The sequence below is a fragment of the Eublepharis macularius genome, chromosome 16, assembly GCF_028583425.1.
Source record: "Eublepharis macularius isolate TG4126 chromosome 16, MPM_Emac_v1.0, whole genome shotgun sequence".
Taxonomy (NCBI): Eukaryota; Metazoa; Chordata; class Lepidosauria; order Squamata; family Eublepharidae; genus Eublepharis; species Eublepharis macularius.
Window position 1 is genome coordinate 11,092,727 of NC_072805.1, and position 17,290 is coordinate 11,110,016.

General features: G+C 43.1%; 1 protein-coding gene across 1 annotated transcript in view; it reads right to left on the reverse strand.

The window, feature by feature from the left end:
- ANO2 (anoctamin 2) overlaps positions 1-13,947 on the reverse strand; it is a 252,858-nt gene extending 238,911 nt beyond the window's left edge. Inside the window, exon 1 of the mRNA XM_055000833.1 lies at positions 13,627-13,947. Coding sequence (XP_054856808.1) covers positions 13,627-13,947 — 321 coding nt within the window. The remainder of the gene's footprint in view (positions 1-13,626) is intronic.
- Between the last annotated feature and the right edge of the window lie 3,343 nt (positions 13,948-17,290).

Below are 17,290 nucleotides of genomic sequence, written 5' to 3' on the forward strand. Positions count from 1 at the left end.
CAAAGACAAGTGCACAATATTACATCTGGGCCACAAAAATGGGAAGCACAAATACTGGATGGGGGATACACTTCTGGGCAGTAGTATATGTGCAAGAGATCTTGGGGTAAGAGTGGACTGTAAACTAAATATGAGCAGTCAGTGTGATGTGGTGGCAAAAAAGGCCAATTCAATCCTGGGTTGTATCAAGGGGGCCATAGCGTCGAAATCGCAGGAGGTCATAGCCCCTCTCTATACTGCCTTGGTTAGGCCGCACCTGCAGTATTGTGTGCAGTTCTGGAGGCCTTACTTCAAAAAGGATGTGGACAAAATTGAGAGGGTGCAGAGGAGAGCGACAAGGATAATCAGGGGTCTGGAGACTGAGCCCTACGAGGTAAGGCTGAGGGCCTTGGAAATGTTTAGTTTGGAGAAGAGGAGATGGAGGGGGGACATGATTGCTCTCTTTAAGTATTTGAAAGGCTGTCATTTGGAGGAGGGCAGGGAGCTGTTCCAGTTGGCAGCAGAGGGTAGGACCCGAAGCAATGGGCTTAAATTACATGCACAAAGGTACCAGCTGGATATTAGGAAGAACTTTTTCACGGTCAGAGTAGTTCAAAAGTGGAATCAGCTGCCTTGGGAGGTGGTGAGCTCCCCCTCACTGGCAGTTTTCAAGAAGAGGCTGGATGAATATTTGTCAGAGATGCTTTAGGCTGATCCTGCACTGGGCAGGGGGTTGGACTAGATGGTCTGTATGGCCCCTTCCAACTCTATGATTCTAACCACTACACAACATTGGTACTAAATCTTTTTGTCTGAAAACTGTTACTTTATGCTGATTATCTGTTTTTATGGTCCACCTGGGCTTTTATTTATGGGTTTTAATGAATAACTTTTAATGTTATTTTGTAAGATGCCTCAGGCAGATTTTCTGGAGTGGTGGCATAAAAATTGTCTAAATAAATAAATTAAAAATCATATAAATCCCCACTAGCATTCTGATGTGGTATAGTATAGGCTGACTCTGTAGGTCATTGCAGCCCAGCCACTACACGTCACCCATAGAACTCTATTAGAGATGCAAAATTTCCAGGGAAAAACTTTCCTATGAAACCTATTCATATTTTACTGATTTAACAACATAAAATATAGCTTAGTTAGAATATAAAATTCTACTAGAACATTTATGAAATTTTTTTTTTTTGAAAAATTTTTATTGGGTTAGAACATTTTTATTTTTACATTACAGTCAATTTTCCCCTAATTTTTCGTTTCTAACCCCCTCCCTTTCCCCCCCTTTTGTTGACTTCCAACAGCTTTCCCACCCTCTGTCCCTTTTCCCTTACTTCTATTAAGTTCCTCTGTCTAAAACAGATATACATTCTCCATTATATTAAGCAGTACATCTTTAACTCCTTTACTTATTATACACCCAAACTATACGTCTTTAGATAAACAATTTATCCCATTTTCCAGTTTTGAGTAATTCTATATAAACCTATATATCATAAACCATAAAAATTTCCCACATTTAAATCAAACAATTTGATTTGTTCTCTATATATTACTCATTTCAACTTTTTATGGTAATTCTATATAACTCCTCAGATACTCAATCAATTTAACTCTTCTATACATTCAGTTTGGTGCATATAAATCTTGTCAAAGAAAGAAAATATTGTTAGTTAGTCAATCCTCATGTTTAAACCTTATCATTAATTATTCTCTATCAGTTGACCTATACATATCTATATATATCTCAATCAATTAATCTAACTGCTTATAAATTCACATTTCTCTTCCTCCCCCGGTAAAGTCACCCCTCTCTTTTATACTTTTATTATATTTCAGTAGTTCTCAAACTGCCACAGTTTTCCTCCCACCTCCCATTTCTTCTCCAGGTATTGTTTCAGCTTCTCCCAGTCTGTGTTGAACTGCCCTGAGTCCAGATCTCTCAGTTTTCTTGTCATCTTGTCCATTTCAGCCATATACAGCAATTTGTAGATCCAATCTTCAATAGTTGGTACTTCTTGTACTTTCCATTTCTGCGCATACAAAAGTCTAGCTGCTGCAGTCATATAAAAAATCAACGTCCTATGATGGGCTGGAATTCCCTCCATTCCCAAGTTTAGCAGCAGGAGTTCTGGGTTCTTATTTATTTGAAACTGTAAAATTTCACTCATTTCTCTTATTATTTCCCCCCAGAACTGCCTAGCTACCTCACACGACCACCACATATGATAGAGGGAGCCCTCATGTTTCTTACATTTCCAGCATTTATTAGAAGTATTCAAGTTCCCTAGCGCAATCTTCTTTGGTGTCATGTACCAACGATAGATCATTTTGAAAATGTTCTCTTTAATATTGATACATGTCGTTGTCTTCATTGTAGTTTTCCACAAGTATTCCCATGCCTCCATTGTTATTTCTTTATTGAAATTTATAGCCCATTTCACCATCTGTGTTTTAACTATCTCATCCTCAGTATACCATTTCAGCAATACTTGGTATACCTTGGATATTCTTTTCTTGTCTTCTTTAAGAAGGGTCTGCTCTAGTTCCGAGTTCTCTGTTCGTATGCCCCCTTTTGCAAAGTCTGAGTTGTATAAGTCTCTAATCTGTCTATACTGGAACCAATCATAGTTAGGTGATAGTTCCTCTTGCGTCTTTATTCTAAGTTTAGATACTTCAATCTTAGTTATTTCTTTGTACGTTAAACATTGTTGTTCATTATCCACAGCTCTCGGATCTATCACCTCATATGGAACCACCCACAAGGGGGTTCCTTCTTGTAGGTAGGTTCTATACTTCTTCCAGATTGTAAATAGACTTCTCCTTACAAAATGATGCAGGAACATCGAGTTGACCTTTACTTTGTCATGCCATAGGTATGCGTGCCATCCAAAAATTTTTTTATATCCCTCTAGGGCTAATAGTTTCTTATTCTTTAATGTCATCCACTCTTTTAGCCAAACTAGGCAGATTGCATCATGGTAAAGTCTCAGATTGGGCAGTTGCATTCCGCCTCTCTCCTTTGCATCTTGTAAAACTTTTACTTTCACTCGAGGCTTCTTGCCTGCCCAAACAAAATCTGATATTTTCCTCTGCCATTTTTCAAATTGTTTAGAGTCTCTGATGATTGGTATTGTCTGTAACAAAAACATTACTCTTGGTAACACATTCATCTTAACTGCTGCAATCCTGCCCAACCATGACAGGTTCAATCTATTCCATTTGATCAAGTCTCTCTCTATCTGAGTCCATAATTTTTCATAATTATTCTTGAACAAATCTATATTTTTTGCAGTCAGCTCAACTCCCAGGTATTTCACCTTACTAGTTACTTCACAATCCGTTGTTTCCATTAACAATTGTTGTTTCTGCTTAGTCATGTTTTTGCATAATATCTTTGACTTCTTTTTGTTAATGAAGAAACCTGCCAAGTCTCCAAACTCCTTGATCTTGTCTATCACTTAGAACATTTATGAAATTTTGAAGTACAGATGCCTGCATTTTATACAAGCAAAACTGCCGATACGCTCAATACTTGAGGAGAGCAGCAGACTGCTGCACACTATGCTACCTTAGCATGTGTATCTTAATTTTTGCCATATGAGAGGTAGGAATAGGGTTTGCTTTCTAGCTACTTGCTGGTGGCAGGACATTTCTGTGCTCACTCCCACCCCATGTCTGCCGCCTGCCACCTCTCAGCTAGGTGGTTGGAGAAAAATGGCAGTCAAAATGGGAGTCATGCAACTGGCATCCCTGGTATAATGATGTGTGACTCAGAAGTAATATCATGTTGAATGATGTGCTAGCATTTCCCCAAAACTCTCTGGTTGCACCATAGAGCTTTGGGAAGATGTTAGAGTTTCACTTCCATAGCAGAGCTGTAACTCCTGGGTCATGCTGGAAGTGACATCATTATTCCGGGGACTCTGATCCCAGCCACCCCTCACTCGTTAAGAGCCTACCTTCCCCATCTTGACCTCCTTATATCATCATACACATTATAGCATTTGAATTGTGGACCAAATTATTCACATGTAAACAATAAGAATAGCCTTGAAAATATGCTTTATATATCTGCAATGTACATAGGAATTATCATTCTCTCATGTTGGGGCTTCACCACTGTCTTTTTAAAGGTTAAAGTTCACTTTTATGTTTTCTCCAAACATGAGAAATGGCATTTTCATAGGAAGGAGTTTTTGTTCATTTCATTTCATTGCCATTAGACCGGAAAAGGAAGATGACGCATTTTGGTTAAAACCTTTTTGAATTCGGGCCAGCTGGTTGTCCAGCCAAGCCACCCAAGCAACTGCCACTTCTTCTAACCCGTGTCAATTCTTGTCCTTGTCCATTCTTTTACTATCCTATATCTGTGCCGCAGCTGAGGATATTGCTTTGAGAATATCATTTAGGTGGGCAGTGGACTTTTAGTGGAATGAACCTTTCCGAATCTCTTTATGTCAAAAGGTGCTCAGGCAGGAGGAAGTGTTTCCATGTCCTGTCTGGGGCAGTGGGATTAAGCTGTGCCTTGGACTTTGCATTCATAAAATGGGTTGTTGACTCACTCCAATGCAAAGATACTTCTTTGTTGAGAGAAATGCATGCAAGTGAAGTTGAATCACTTTTCTAACAATGCAGTAACAAAAAGGGGTCCACTTTGATAAGGGAGGGAAGGGCAGCAGTACCTACAAGGAATGAAGATTTAGGGTTGGAGCCTGGGGAGGGAGTGATTTGGGAAAGGGATGGACCTGAAAGGGGGCAGGAGATACCCTCTGCCCCCTACCACCACTTACCTAGCTAGTGGAGAGGTGTGGGAACAGGCCTCCTAGGCACACTCCTGGGGCAGTGCGGCATCATTCCAAGGAATGATGTCGTAGTGCTGCCCTGAGAGCACCCCTGTACTTTGCAGTGGGCATGCAGCCCTGCATCTGCGTGAAGACATCACTTCCTTAAAGTGATGTCATCACGCAGGAATGGGGGGTGCGCATGTGTGAAGAGCACAACAGGAGCAGCAGGAAAGTAAGTGCTGCCCCCCTCCTGCCGGGAGGGTAAGGCACCTGGCAACCCTAATTATAATGCCACCAAAGCAACCATTTTCTCCAGGGGTATTGGTCTCTGAAATCTAGAGCTCCTAAGTAATTATGGGAGCTCTCCAGGCCTCACTGGGAGGTTTAACCAACAGCAGAGGAGAGAGTATCGTGGAGAGAAGTTATCCAACAGCAAGATCAAACCGCAAAATCTTACTGTGTTACTTTTGACGTCAACAATAAATACAAGTGTTATAAACAAATCAAACTCGTATTTGGTTTTCTACTCACAACAACATAGCTTGCACTCCTATATTAACATATATAATTAAACCGATTTCAAAATTTTCACTCTTTACTAACAAGGAAAACACCTGTTAAAGTGCCATATGCATCTACAAACCATTTGGACTAGAGATTGCTATTTCAAACTTGTAAAGTGCTAGTGTTCAAATATTGGTCTCAAAATGAATTCCTCAAGCAGTCTATAACATATTGCACATATATCCCTAAAGTGCAAAAGCATAGATGGCACCTCCAAAATACATTTATCAATGAATCATAATAGCTTACAGTCCATCATAAATACAAATCCATATGTACTCCTTTTGCATCCTAAGCCACAGACGAGCATTGCCCTTCTCCAGAGAACATGCCTTCTATATCTACTGCTAATATAGCTATCTATGACCACAGAGTGGCCTTGCACCTGACATTCTGCTTCTATGTAATCTTAATCTACCAGTTATCACTTTGTTCAAGGTAGTTTTTGAGACCAGAGTACCTCTCAAGAAATCCCCCAAAGGTGAAAGAGAACACAACAATTCTTGGTAAAGGGTCCTTTCAGCTAACTGTTCACACATTTTCTTGAAGACATGAACTAAAAATAGGGGAAGGGACCTGTTTACAATAAAGGCAGTAAAACTAAGTAAGAGTAATTTTGCCCTTCATAAGGAAACGTAAGCTGAGGCAACGGCTGGGCACCTCCTTACCTCAGCACTATGTCCTCTTAGAAAGATTTTGGGGGGGTATGTAAAACTTTGCTGTTTTTATTAGGTTGGAGGGTACTTGATATTTCTCATCACTAACGTCTCTAATAACTAGATAAAAGACAGAAGATTGTAATTGGAAAACGCAGTAAGAAGTCTTTTTAAAAAATCAAAAAGGTCTATTTCCATCCTCTAAATGCTCCACCTCTCTCAATATGGATTTCATTCACAACAGGCTGTAAGGCAATCTTTTTTGAGCAGGTGCCAAAATGCATCTCAGATGTCTTCCCTATTATGCCTTTGCCATACAGTATAATGATTGAATACAGCAAAGCATCCATTTGTGGTTATTAAAGACCAGTGCAATTCAAGTTTAACTTAACTACTGATGGCCCATGTAGTACAGAATGAATTGAGGTGCAGCTCTGAAGTTAGCAGACCAATGTTCAGATGTACCATGTACACTAAAGTAGGTTCGAAAAGGTTTGGAGGCTCAAAGAGCTGAGTAAATAGAACAGAGGGCACCCTATGCATTAGTTCATTTCCCCCTGGATCACCTTGTCCTTCCAGGTTGCTAAGATGCTTGCAAAGAACTTAATTATTTTTATTTATTAAACTATTTGTTCCCAGACTTCCCTCTTGGCTCAAGGTGCCATACAGGTGATAATTAAAACCACAGAAAATAAAATTCCCGAATACTTCCCCCCTCCAAAAGATGCCTGCTAACCCATCCAAAGCCTTGGTAAACAACCAAGCTTTGCAGTGCCTCCTAAAGTTATGCAACAGAGACATCGTATTCTGCAGTGCATGAACACATAACACACTTTTTATGTTCTTAAGAGTGTATGTTCAGGATAGGGTTGCCACCTACCCAGTTCTGGTGGGTAACTTCCCAGTTAGGGTTGCCAGCCTCCAGGTGGTGGCTGGTGATCTCCAAGCATTACAACTGATCTCCAGGTGACAGAGATCAGTTCACCTGGGGAAAATGGCTACTTTGGAGGATGGACTATGGCATTATACCATTCTGAGGCCCCTCCCCTCCCCAAACCCCACCCTCTCCTGGCTCCACCCACAGAATCTCCAGGAATTTCCCAGCCTGGACCTGGCAACCCTATTCCTAGCTAAACTTCCTGTCCCCCACCCTCACTCAATGGAATGGTGGGGGGTAATGGGTGGAATAGTGTGAAGTGATGCTTGGACATCTTAATGCTCTAGGAATTTCAAAAATTTCTATACATATTTTTGAAATTCCTAGAGTGTCATGGGAATCACTTCCTGTTTCAAAACAGGAACTGGTATCTCAAGAAGTCCCTCCCCCCCCCTCCCAATGATCCTACTGATTGCCGGCTGTAGGCTAGTAACCCTAGTTTAGGACCACTTAACACAGGTAAGAGATCCTGAGTATGCCCCTAGTAAAAAACAAAACAGGCTGGTTCAAGGTATCTTGTCACTCCCTGAAGTTCATGCTCATCCCCTCCTGCTTCTGTGCTTCTGCAGAAGTTAACAGGTTCAGTCCCTGGTATCTCCTGTTCAAAGAAGATTATTCTTTGGTTCCATCAGATGACACGACAAACTATAATTAAACTGAGATTTGCTGAAACTGATAGGAAAGCGACGTATCTCTCCTCACCCCAGCCCTACCCCAGCCCGAATCCCCACAAGCACAGAACTCAGGGCCAAGCTAGACATGCAAGGTTTTAAAGAGTTGGGTCTGGGTCAGGTCTCCGCAGCCATACAGACCCAACGCAGGTTTCTGTGGCTGTACAGCTGTTGAAAAGTAAATAGCTGTTAAAAAATAAAAGCCCAAATGGCCTCAGATGCCTCTGTGGGGGGGGGCTCCTCCCTCCCCCCTCAAGCCATTTCTCATGCCACAATAGCATAGGAGGAGCCCCCCCCCCATTTTAACTGTTCCACGTGCACAGAATACTTCATATGGAGCATAAAAAATGGAGGGAAACTCCCTCCTCTGCCATTTTGACAAGGGGAAACGGCTTGAGGGGTAGGGAGGAGCCCCTCCTTTCCCCATGGAAGCATTCTGAGGCCATTTACAGTCTCCTTTATTTTTAAAAGCTACTCCTCAAAGCCGCTGGGCATCTGCAGGGAACTCAACTCTTTAAAAACCTGCACGTCTAGTTAGGGCCTCAGTTAAGGTTTCTAAACGGAAAAGGCTCAAAACACATGTTCCCTGTGAAATGATAGGGTTGCCACTTGCCACTCCATGCCTGACAACTGGCAGGAGGTTTGGGGGCAAGGACAATTGGGCAGGGCCACGATGTCCTGTGTATCTTTACTCTATGTCACTTCTTTTTTTTTAATTAAGAGTTTTATATAATAAAAAACAAAACATAAACAATAATTACACAGTTATGTTTTAATTTTTGTATGTTTGTTAGCTGATTTTTTGTTTGATTGGTTGGTTGGTTACGTTATGTCACTTCTGATTAAACCTGGAAGTGATGAAGGGTAGCTCTAGGAATCACCACAGAGTTTCCTACAATTTCTAGAACTATCCTATGTCACTTCTAGGTTTTCCCTAGAAGCAGCCCAGAGACACATAGGATGCCAACTTTTTTTTTCTGCCTCCTGCTGCCTCTTGGAGCAGGCAAGAATAGCTGCCAAGGGGAGGCCTAGCAGCCCTGCACATGAATGCAGGCTGCTGGGTGAACTGGAGCTTGTTTGTCCCCCATAAACTAGGATTCTAAATCTCAGTGCAAAAAATGTCAGTTAACTGTCATCATTGATGCACACAGTGACAAAGTTGCAAAACTGCTTCACAGAAACTGCTAAAGTTGCATTCAGACACAACACTGCCTGCCTCAGGACACTGTCCTGCACTGACACAACTACCGTTAGAACCCCTATCATAAGATATATCTACCCCTCAAACTGGTTTAATAATCATTCCCTCTCCCAGAACAGAGTTGCTAACTGAAGGTGGAGAAATTCATGAAGATTTGGGAGTGGAGCCTGGAGAGGGCAGGGTCTGGGTAGGGGATGGACCTAAATGGGGTACAATGCCACAGAATGTACCTCCTGAGGCAGCCATTTTCTCCAGGGGTGCTGATCTCTGTCATCTGGAGATCTGCTGTATTTCCTGGAGACGGCCAGGTCCCACCTGGAGGTTGCAAACATTGGAGAGGCTCCTCCAGTAAAGATGCACTATACAAAAGGTGGATACCCACAGCTGGAGGAATGAAGGTAACAACAAAACGAATGAATACTTTACAATGTGCTAAAGTGACTCAGTGCTTATATCAGTGTTAATAAATATTATACAAAACTAGGGCCGTTTCCACACGGCTCCCTGCTGCTTGTAACAACCTGGAATATCGCGAAAAAAACACGGAAGTTTTCGTGATATTCCGGGTTGTTACGAGCAGCGGGGAGCCGTGTGGAAACGGCCTAGCAAACAACAGTAAACTAGAATCACATGTCAATTAACTAGTAACAACAAGTAACTAGAATCACATGTCAATTAAAGATACAAGCAATCTAATATGTACAATAGTCTCTTGTTGTCGGCCTTAGATTCATAAACAAATGCTGTTCAAAAGGTTCCTAATAGGAAGCATGGGCCATTTTCACATGTCTTACCAGCCCCGCAAAATCACGCAAAACTCCCAGAACAACGGCATTTTCCTGGCACGATTTCCCGTCATCATGGGTGATTCCGCACGAATGGTTTTCCCTGCTTCAGCTTCTAAATGACCTCGATTTTTTCTTGTGTTTCCACACGTGGGAAGGCAATCCAAGCAGCAGATTCGAAGTCACTGCACATTTTGTCCGTTTTTTTTCCATCCTGCTTTCCCCCGACTTATTTGTCCATGCGCAGCAGATTAGGGATTTTAATCATGCGGAATTCTCTATCCGATGTTCTCCCCTTGCCCTTTTCTCTCGCCCTTCGAATCAACTTAATTTGATTGGCCAATCATGTTTTCTAAGCTACACCCACTACCCTTTCCCTTCCCCTGTTTTAAAAAAAAAAAATGTAAAAAAACGTTGCAACGTTTCGACAAATCTATGCAGAAACATATCCTGTGTCACATCACAACAGCTGACCAATAACGGGTCCATTTTACAACACGCCAAATTTGTTACTTGTTGCTCGCTGACAGCTGACAGCTTCTGAGGTAGAGTGAAAGTGTGATGGAGGGACTTCAGCGTTCAACTAGTGGTCTCGGCATTTCATGGAGGGAGAAAGAGACCGTCCTCAACACAATACCTATCACTAAACCACACTGCTCATGAAGAAAGTGGGAAAGATAGACGCGGGGCCATTGGTAACAATTTTCCCTCCAAATGTCAATAGCCAATACTCTTCCACAATATTGGCAGGAAGTGCTCTGGCCTATCCAATATGTTTATTTGATGCAACGTTTATGTGTAGCAACGTTTTTTTGTGAGAATTTTTTTTTTCTAATGTGTTGGTTTGATGCAACATTTATGTGTAGCAATGTTTTATTGGGGGGGGGGGATTTTAAAAAAAATGAAGATGTGCATCATTCGACACTTCCCCCGGAAAAAGCGATAAGGAATCGATTTTTATCCTGTCAAAAATTCCGCATGATGGACTTTGAACCGATGAAATGTGTGAAACAAAAGCCTAATGTGGAATCGGGGAGAAGTGGATTCGTAGGACTCCACCGCGGCATGACTGCCCAGAAAGTCCGATCAAAATTGATCATGCGGAATCCCCCCATGGCTCTGGTTTGTGGCACAAATCACGCCACAAGCCGGAGTCTTGACGGGAAATTGTGCCAGGAAGACGCCATCATTCCGAGAGTTTTGCATGATTTTGCGCGGCCGGTAAGACGTGTGAAAACGGCCAATCTTAGATTCTTCTAGTACTGACAAAAACCAATGCTCTTCTCTCCTCTTAGGGTATGCACAAAGTGGATGATCCGTGGAGAGCATCCATATAACAGATAAGTTTCTAATAGCAAATACAGTCTTTAATCCTGTTGTTTTTTCTTCTTTACAGGTGGAACCAAGAACCTGCTTGTATCTTTAACTGAGATGTGATTCTAGTTACTTGGAATGCTGTTTACTTTTTACTAGTTTTGTATAATATTTATTTGGACACTGAGAGATCTCTGTCTTTTGGTGCTACACCTCTGAAGATGCCAGCCACAGCTGCTGGCGAAACGTCAGGAACTACAATGCCAAGACCACGGCAATACAGCCCGGAAAACCCACAACAACCAATATTTATTAACATTGATATAAGCACTGAATCACTTTAGCACATTATAAATCATTCATTCATTTTGTTATTACCTTCATTCCTCTAGCTGTGAGTATACACATTTAGTATAGCCCACCTGGAAGTTGGCAAGTCAATCACAGGGCAACCTGGGAATTACAGCTCTGTTATGGGTCAGGAACTTGGGATTTCAAACAAAGTTCTTAGCAGCACCCTCACAAATCTTCATTTCCTTGAGAGAAACTGCAAGTTAAAATAGTCATCAAAATATATTTTGTAGAATAAACATGTCTCTACTGTTTCCCAAAACTTTTTTCCATGGAAGAAGCCCTGAACTAATTTTTCAAATCCTGAGGAATCCGATTCCTGACCTATGAAAATGTTTACAGGCCAGAAAAAGTCGATGGCAGGGAGTGCAAGTCAATTATTGCTAAATTATTGTCAAGAAAATATATTTGTAAGGAGCTGCTGTGTGTATGTGAGCAGTGTGCGTGCATGCGCATGGGCGCATATATAACCGGAATAACAATGATATTTTTAGGGATATTTGGAACTTTTCACAGGATTTCAATTTTTTAAATTTATTTATTCGATGATTTTTGGCAGAACCTCTGATGATGTCCTTAGGAACCCCGGTTGGGAAAACACTGTTCTAGCTGCATAGCACAGAGTCGTTCTTTTCTAGAGAAGGTGTGGATGAAAAATAAGAAGGCAAACAAGTAACGTCAGCAACCACACAGCCTTTTGCATGTTTTCTCTTCCAAATTTAGAGAAGTCTTCAGATGAAATGGAGGTCATGGCCTCAGATGTCTACAGAATTAGTTCAAGGTAAAACATACTGAAAAGACAGCTTGCTTCGTGTTAACTGATAGTACACAATACTGTGAAATACAGGACTTTATATTCAGAGTGAATTCCCATTGCATTTAATAGGAAATCTCTTGATAATCAGGAACTGAGGAGTCATGGTGAAATCAAGGCCATAGTGCTTCTGACCCAATGAAATGAACCAGCTCTCTGTTTAGAGAAAAGTTCACCGATGATCGTCTTGCCCTGTGAGGAAATGAAATCGGAACCCTTGAACTCTGTATCACCGCATCTTTATTGTCAGCTTCTAAAATAATGTTCCAGACTTCTGCAAGTGACCAGGTCTGCCTGCCTGTCTGTCTGCCTGCCTGCCTGCCTGTCCTTCCAAACTCTGACGCTCATGGTCAGACGCTGACACCTGGCAATTGACTGACAACCTTCTCCTCTCAAACTGCTTCACTTCAGATACTGTCAAAGATCTGAAAACAAGGTGAAATCAACTGACGTCAACCTCCAAGATCCAGAGGAGTTAGCCGTGTTAGTCTGTAGTAGCGAAATCAAAAAGAGTCCAGTAGCACCTTCAAGACTAACCAATTTTATTGTAGCATAAGCTTTCGAGAATCACAGTTCTCTTCGTCAGATGCATGGAGGGCCAACAGAAACTGGTCACATATAGAGGAGGAGAGGGGAGGGCGGGAGGAGAGGGGAGATGCAAACAACTCCTTTGATATGGAGATGCAAACAGCTACTTTTGATGTGGGGATCAGTTTGCTTGTGTAAAGGTTCAAAGGAGTTAGCCGTGTTAGTCTGTAGTAGCAAAATCAAAAAGAGTCCAGCAGCACCTCCAAGACCAACCAATTCCACTGCAGCACAAGCCCTCGAGAACCACAGCCCTCCCCGCCAGATGCATCTGACAAAGAGAACTGTGGTCCCCGAAAGCCCACGCCAGATGCCACTCCGCTCCAGGAACAGCAGCAAGCCCAAACATAGTCGTAGCAAAGTTAAGGGTCCTCAAGACAAGCACATCAGGAAAGACATCTCTTTCTACAGTCTCTCTCCTATTTGCCCACTGAATATTCTAAGCCCCATAGGGCAAAGTGGCATCTGAATCAACAGTAGAACAGCACACTGGATGCTAAACTTACAAATACACCAGAAGGCCTACATAATCCAAATTCAAACATTCAAAATTCCCTCCCAGGGAACAAATGCTGTCACCAAAGGCATATGGCAGATACAGTATATGCCCTGTTCCTATAGCTATGACCTGGCGCAATGCTCCCTTTCAGAGAGTGAAGGAAATGAGGCTTCCACTCCTCCCTACCACGCAGATTTGAACAGAGCACTGCACATCAACAACATAGTGCATGGAGAGAACGTGCAAGCAATCCCCACCCCATGCCCATTTTTTTGCGGATGAAAAATCACATGATTTGGTGCACTCGTGAGTGGGCTGCTCATACATTACTTCTTCTTATCTGGGTGCAGAGAAGTCAATCTGCTCAGGTAATTTTATAGGCATGAACAGGGGCACAGATTCCACCTTAGGACCATGGCAATGCTTTGCAGATGGAACCAGGGTACAGTTTACACTGGAGTGCTGCCTGCTTACCTCCACATCTTTTTCGATTTCCAGACCAGCTTCCATCAGGTTGTGCTCAAACTCCTCCCTTTGCTCTCGTTTTGCTTCCTCCAGAACATCTAGTGGACCCATATCGATCGCCCGGGCATCTGGACTGGGTGCCTCCTGGCCATGAGCCTCCTCCTGCTGCTGTTCTGGGTGGCTTTTGGCTGTCTCCCCATTGGAAATAACAGCCAAAGAGGCAGGTCTAGGCAGGGGGCCAGGGGAGCCACCACCATGGTGTGCCGCACGCTTTCGGTAGTGATACGCTAAAACGTAGTCCACTTTCCTCTTGCTGTCTCGGAAGTGCATCCCACTGGGAGAGGTCCTTTCTGGGGCGCCCATTTGAGCCACATCCAGGTAGTTATTAATAATCTGGAAGAAAGTTGTAATAAGCTCAGTGGAAGAAGTATTTAGAGGCCAGGCAATCAGAGGACTCCCCTGGGATGCAGAGTAAATGGGAAGAAGCTTAAATGCTGTTCACATTCAGGAACGAGGCAAACAGGATTGGAATAGCGCATCATGGCTCCCTGTGGCTCCTCAGTATGGGGTAGGGGATGTGCCTGGTTCCCTAATCCTCTATGGCTTTTTAAGCACAAATCAGGCACATCAAAGAAAGACACTTTTGGTGCAGACACTGTTGGCTACCTTTGGCCAAAGTCTTTCCACCCCTGCACTCTTTCCCCAGAGGCACTACCAATCTGACCAGCAGAAATACTCTGATGCACGTCTGATGCACCCTGGCAGGAAATGATCTTTGTGATCTACAATGTGGTGCCTATAATCAGTGACTCCCCAATAACGCACATTTGCTTGGAAAGCGGGGGGCAGGGAGAGAGAGAGAGCTCCCTGAGCTTTATTGGGAGAAAACTTTGGAAACATCCAGTTTCCCCAAGAATTCTCTGAGCTTGTACAGCTGAATAAATCACTGGGCAAAGTGACCAAGAGCGTGCCACGCATTGTGGAGATGCATTGCCCCCCGCCCCAGGGCCTGCATTTACTGACATGAAATCTGTTTGCATTGCATTTGCACTGCCCTCATCCTCTTGAATCAATTCATTAAATTAGGAAATACAAGAAATACATTTATTATTTTTTATTTAGATATTTATCCTGCTTTTCTCCCTAATGGGGCCCAAAGTTGTTTACAGGATTGTTCCTTCTTCCTCTGTTTTATTCTCAGTATGGTAGGGGTGAGGAAATATCCAGAAAAATAGTGTTGTGCCAATGCTGCAACATCAGCAACATGACACTCTAGGATTTGCTCAAAACTCTATGAGTTATGGCAAATCCCAGAGTGTCACATCGGTGATGTGAGTCACTTCTGGGTATTAGCACCCCTCTCTCTCCCTAGCTGAGGAGTGACTGGTCTAAGGTGATCCAGAAAGCTTCCATACCATCCCATGTAGCCGGAAAGAAATGTGCACTGCCGAGGCTTTAATGATGTGGCTGCAAGACTTTTCCTATCACCAGCTAGTGTCCCTGCTACAGAGTTCCCTTTTTAAAGGTTAAGATTGTTTAGAAGGGGTTACTGGCTGGTAGCAATTCAAGGTGATCCAGGCCCCAAAACCCAGGATTAGAAGAAGTTTTGGGGTCAGATGGATTTTCTGAATTAGTGGGTAGGGTTTCCAGCACCTCTTTCCCTAATTACATATTTCCCCATCACAACTCTCTAGATGATATCAGAGACTGGAAATGCACTTAAAAGGGTTGGTGGTATGGTTGCCAGGCAGGGCCTGGTAACCAGTGGGACGCTGGGGGTGGGGGTGGCACCAGCAGCAGACAGTTTTTCTCCCCCTGCCATCCCTCTGAGTGGTGGCTGGAAACAACAGCTGAGAGTGGGTGATGCTCCACCCTGTTGGGGGCCTGGCAACTCTGGTCGGTGACCCTCAATGTAATAAAAAACAACAAGCCTAAAGTTGCCAGCTAACCTGAAGAACATTGTCATACCCCTTTAATACTGACTCAATGGGATACTGTTTACTGTCTATGCCACGCTGGTATTTACCTCTATGCAGGGCTTTTTTTCTGGGAAAAGAGGTGGCGGAACTCAGTGGGTTGCCCTTGGAGAAAATGGTCACATGGCTGGTGGCCCCGCCCCCCGATCTCCAGACAGAGGGGAGTTGAGATTGCCCTCTGCACCGTGGCGTGGAGGGCAATCTCAACTCCCCTCTGTCTGGAGATCAGAGGGCGGGGCCACCAGCCATGTGACCATTTTCAAGAGGTTCCGGAACTCCATTCCACCGCGTTCCTGCTGAAAAAAAGCCCTGCCTCTATGCCATGCAAAGCTTCAGCTGCCCATTTCCGCACATGCTTTATTAAAGGGACAGGGTTTTTTTCTTTTTGGCCAATCCAGGTGGCAACCCTAAACAAGCCATTTCTGCCAGCCTCCCTCTGCCCCTGTCTGCATTAACAGGGAGACTCCTTCATGCCAACTTAACTTGAGGAGGTCACAGAGGCTTGCCAAGGCCAGCCCTGGAGTCCCAAGGCAGAACTCTCATTTTAATCTTGCCTCCGCTTCCGTAAACTTCTAGAGAAGAGCAGGGGAATAGTGAGTGAAGGAGTTATCGCCTTGGGACCAGCGGATTTGAAAACAAGCCCTGCTTAGGATTCTCAGCCTAGCAACCAAATGCAAATACGCACATAATTCATTCATCGTGGCCATCCTGGTTTGCATTGTGGGTTATGCAAAGTGTCTAAATGACAACTTTCTGTCTTGTCTTTGCAAATTCCTCTTCAAAACCCACCTTTAGCCCTTAACCTCATTCCCAGCAGAAATGATCCTAATATTTAGTTTGGCCCATTCTTCTCCCCACTTCATGGTCTCCCCACCTGTTGAAATTCAGATTGTGAAGTCTTTGCATCCGTCTGTCTTTTTGCTTCTCTTACTCTGCAAAGCGCCCGTGTCGATGGGTAGTGGTGCATTAATCAGTTTATTTAGGCATATGTACATAGTGATTTTCTTACCATGCCCCCTTCCCTGGAAACAGAATATCACTCTCCTGTTCTGTCCTATCACATTATTTGCTATCCTTCCACATTTTCTATGACCATAATCCCAGTTACTCTAACCTTTACTCAGCATGCAGGATACATAAATAATTGCTGCTCACACTCAATTTAAGAGTACAATTTACTATTATTTGCATCTTACATTTGCTTGAATTTGTACTAAATGTTGACAGATACAGAAGGAGCATCGAGGATAATATATTCAAAGCTGGGTGCGTTTCACAATTCTGCACAAGAGCAGAAAAGAGAGAATTTGGTCTCGGTCACAGAATCCTGAGGATTTTTCTTCTCCCTCCTAAGAAATCGTGTTTCTAGGCCTTACATCTACAAACAATATTTGCAGACGATGCCTGAATGCAGAATTTGGTTTTCTTGCTCAGAAACTTTGGTTATTATGGAACAGTTTTCTTTCCGTTTCATATTGCACACAGCCTGGATATATCTTCCCATGGTTATCGTTTTCACACTGTACTCACAGGCAGTCCATGAAGACTTTCTGGATCCATCCCTGCTGAAGGAAATCTCCTAGAACTGGATTTCCAGTCTACCCTTTCAAAGGATTCCACACATCACCGTTTGCTCCACAGGTACTAATGTCACCATTCCCTACTTGCTGCCCCTGGCAGGGATCTTAGGAAATCCA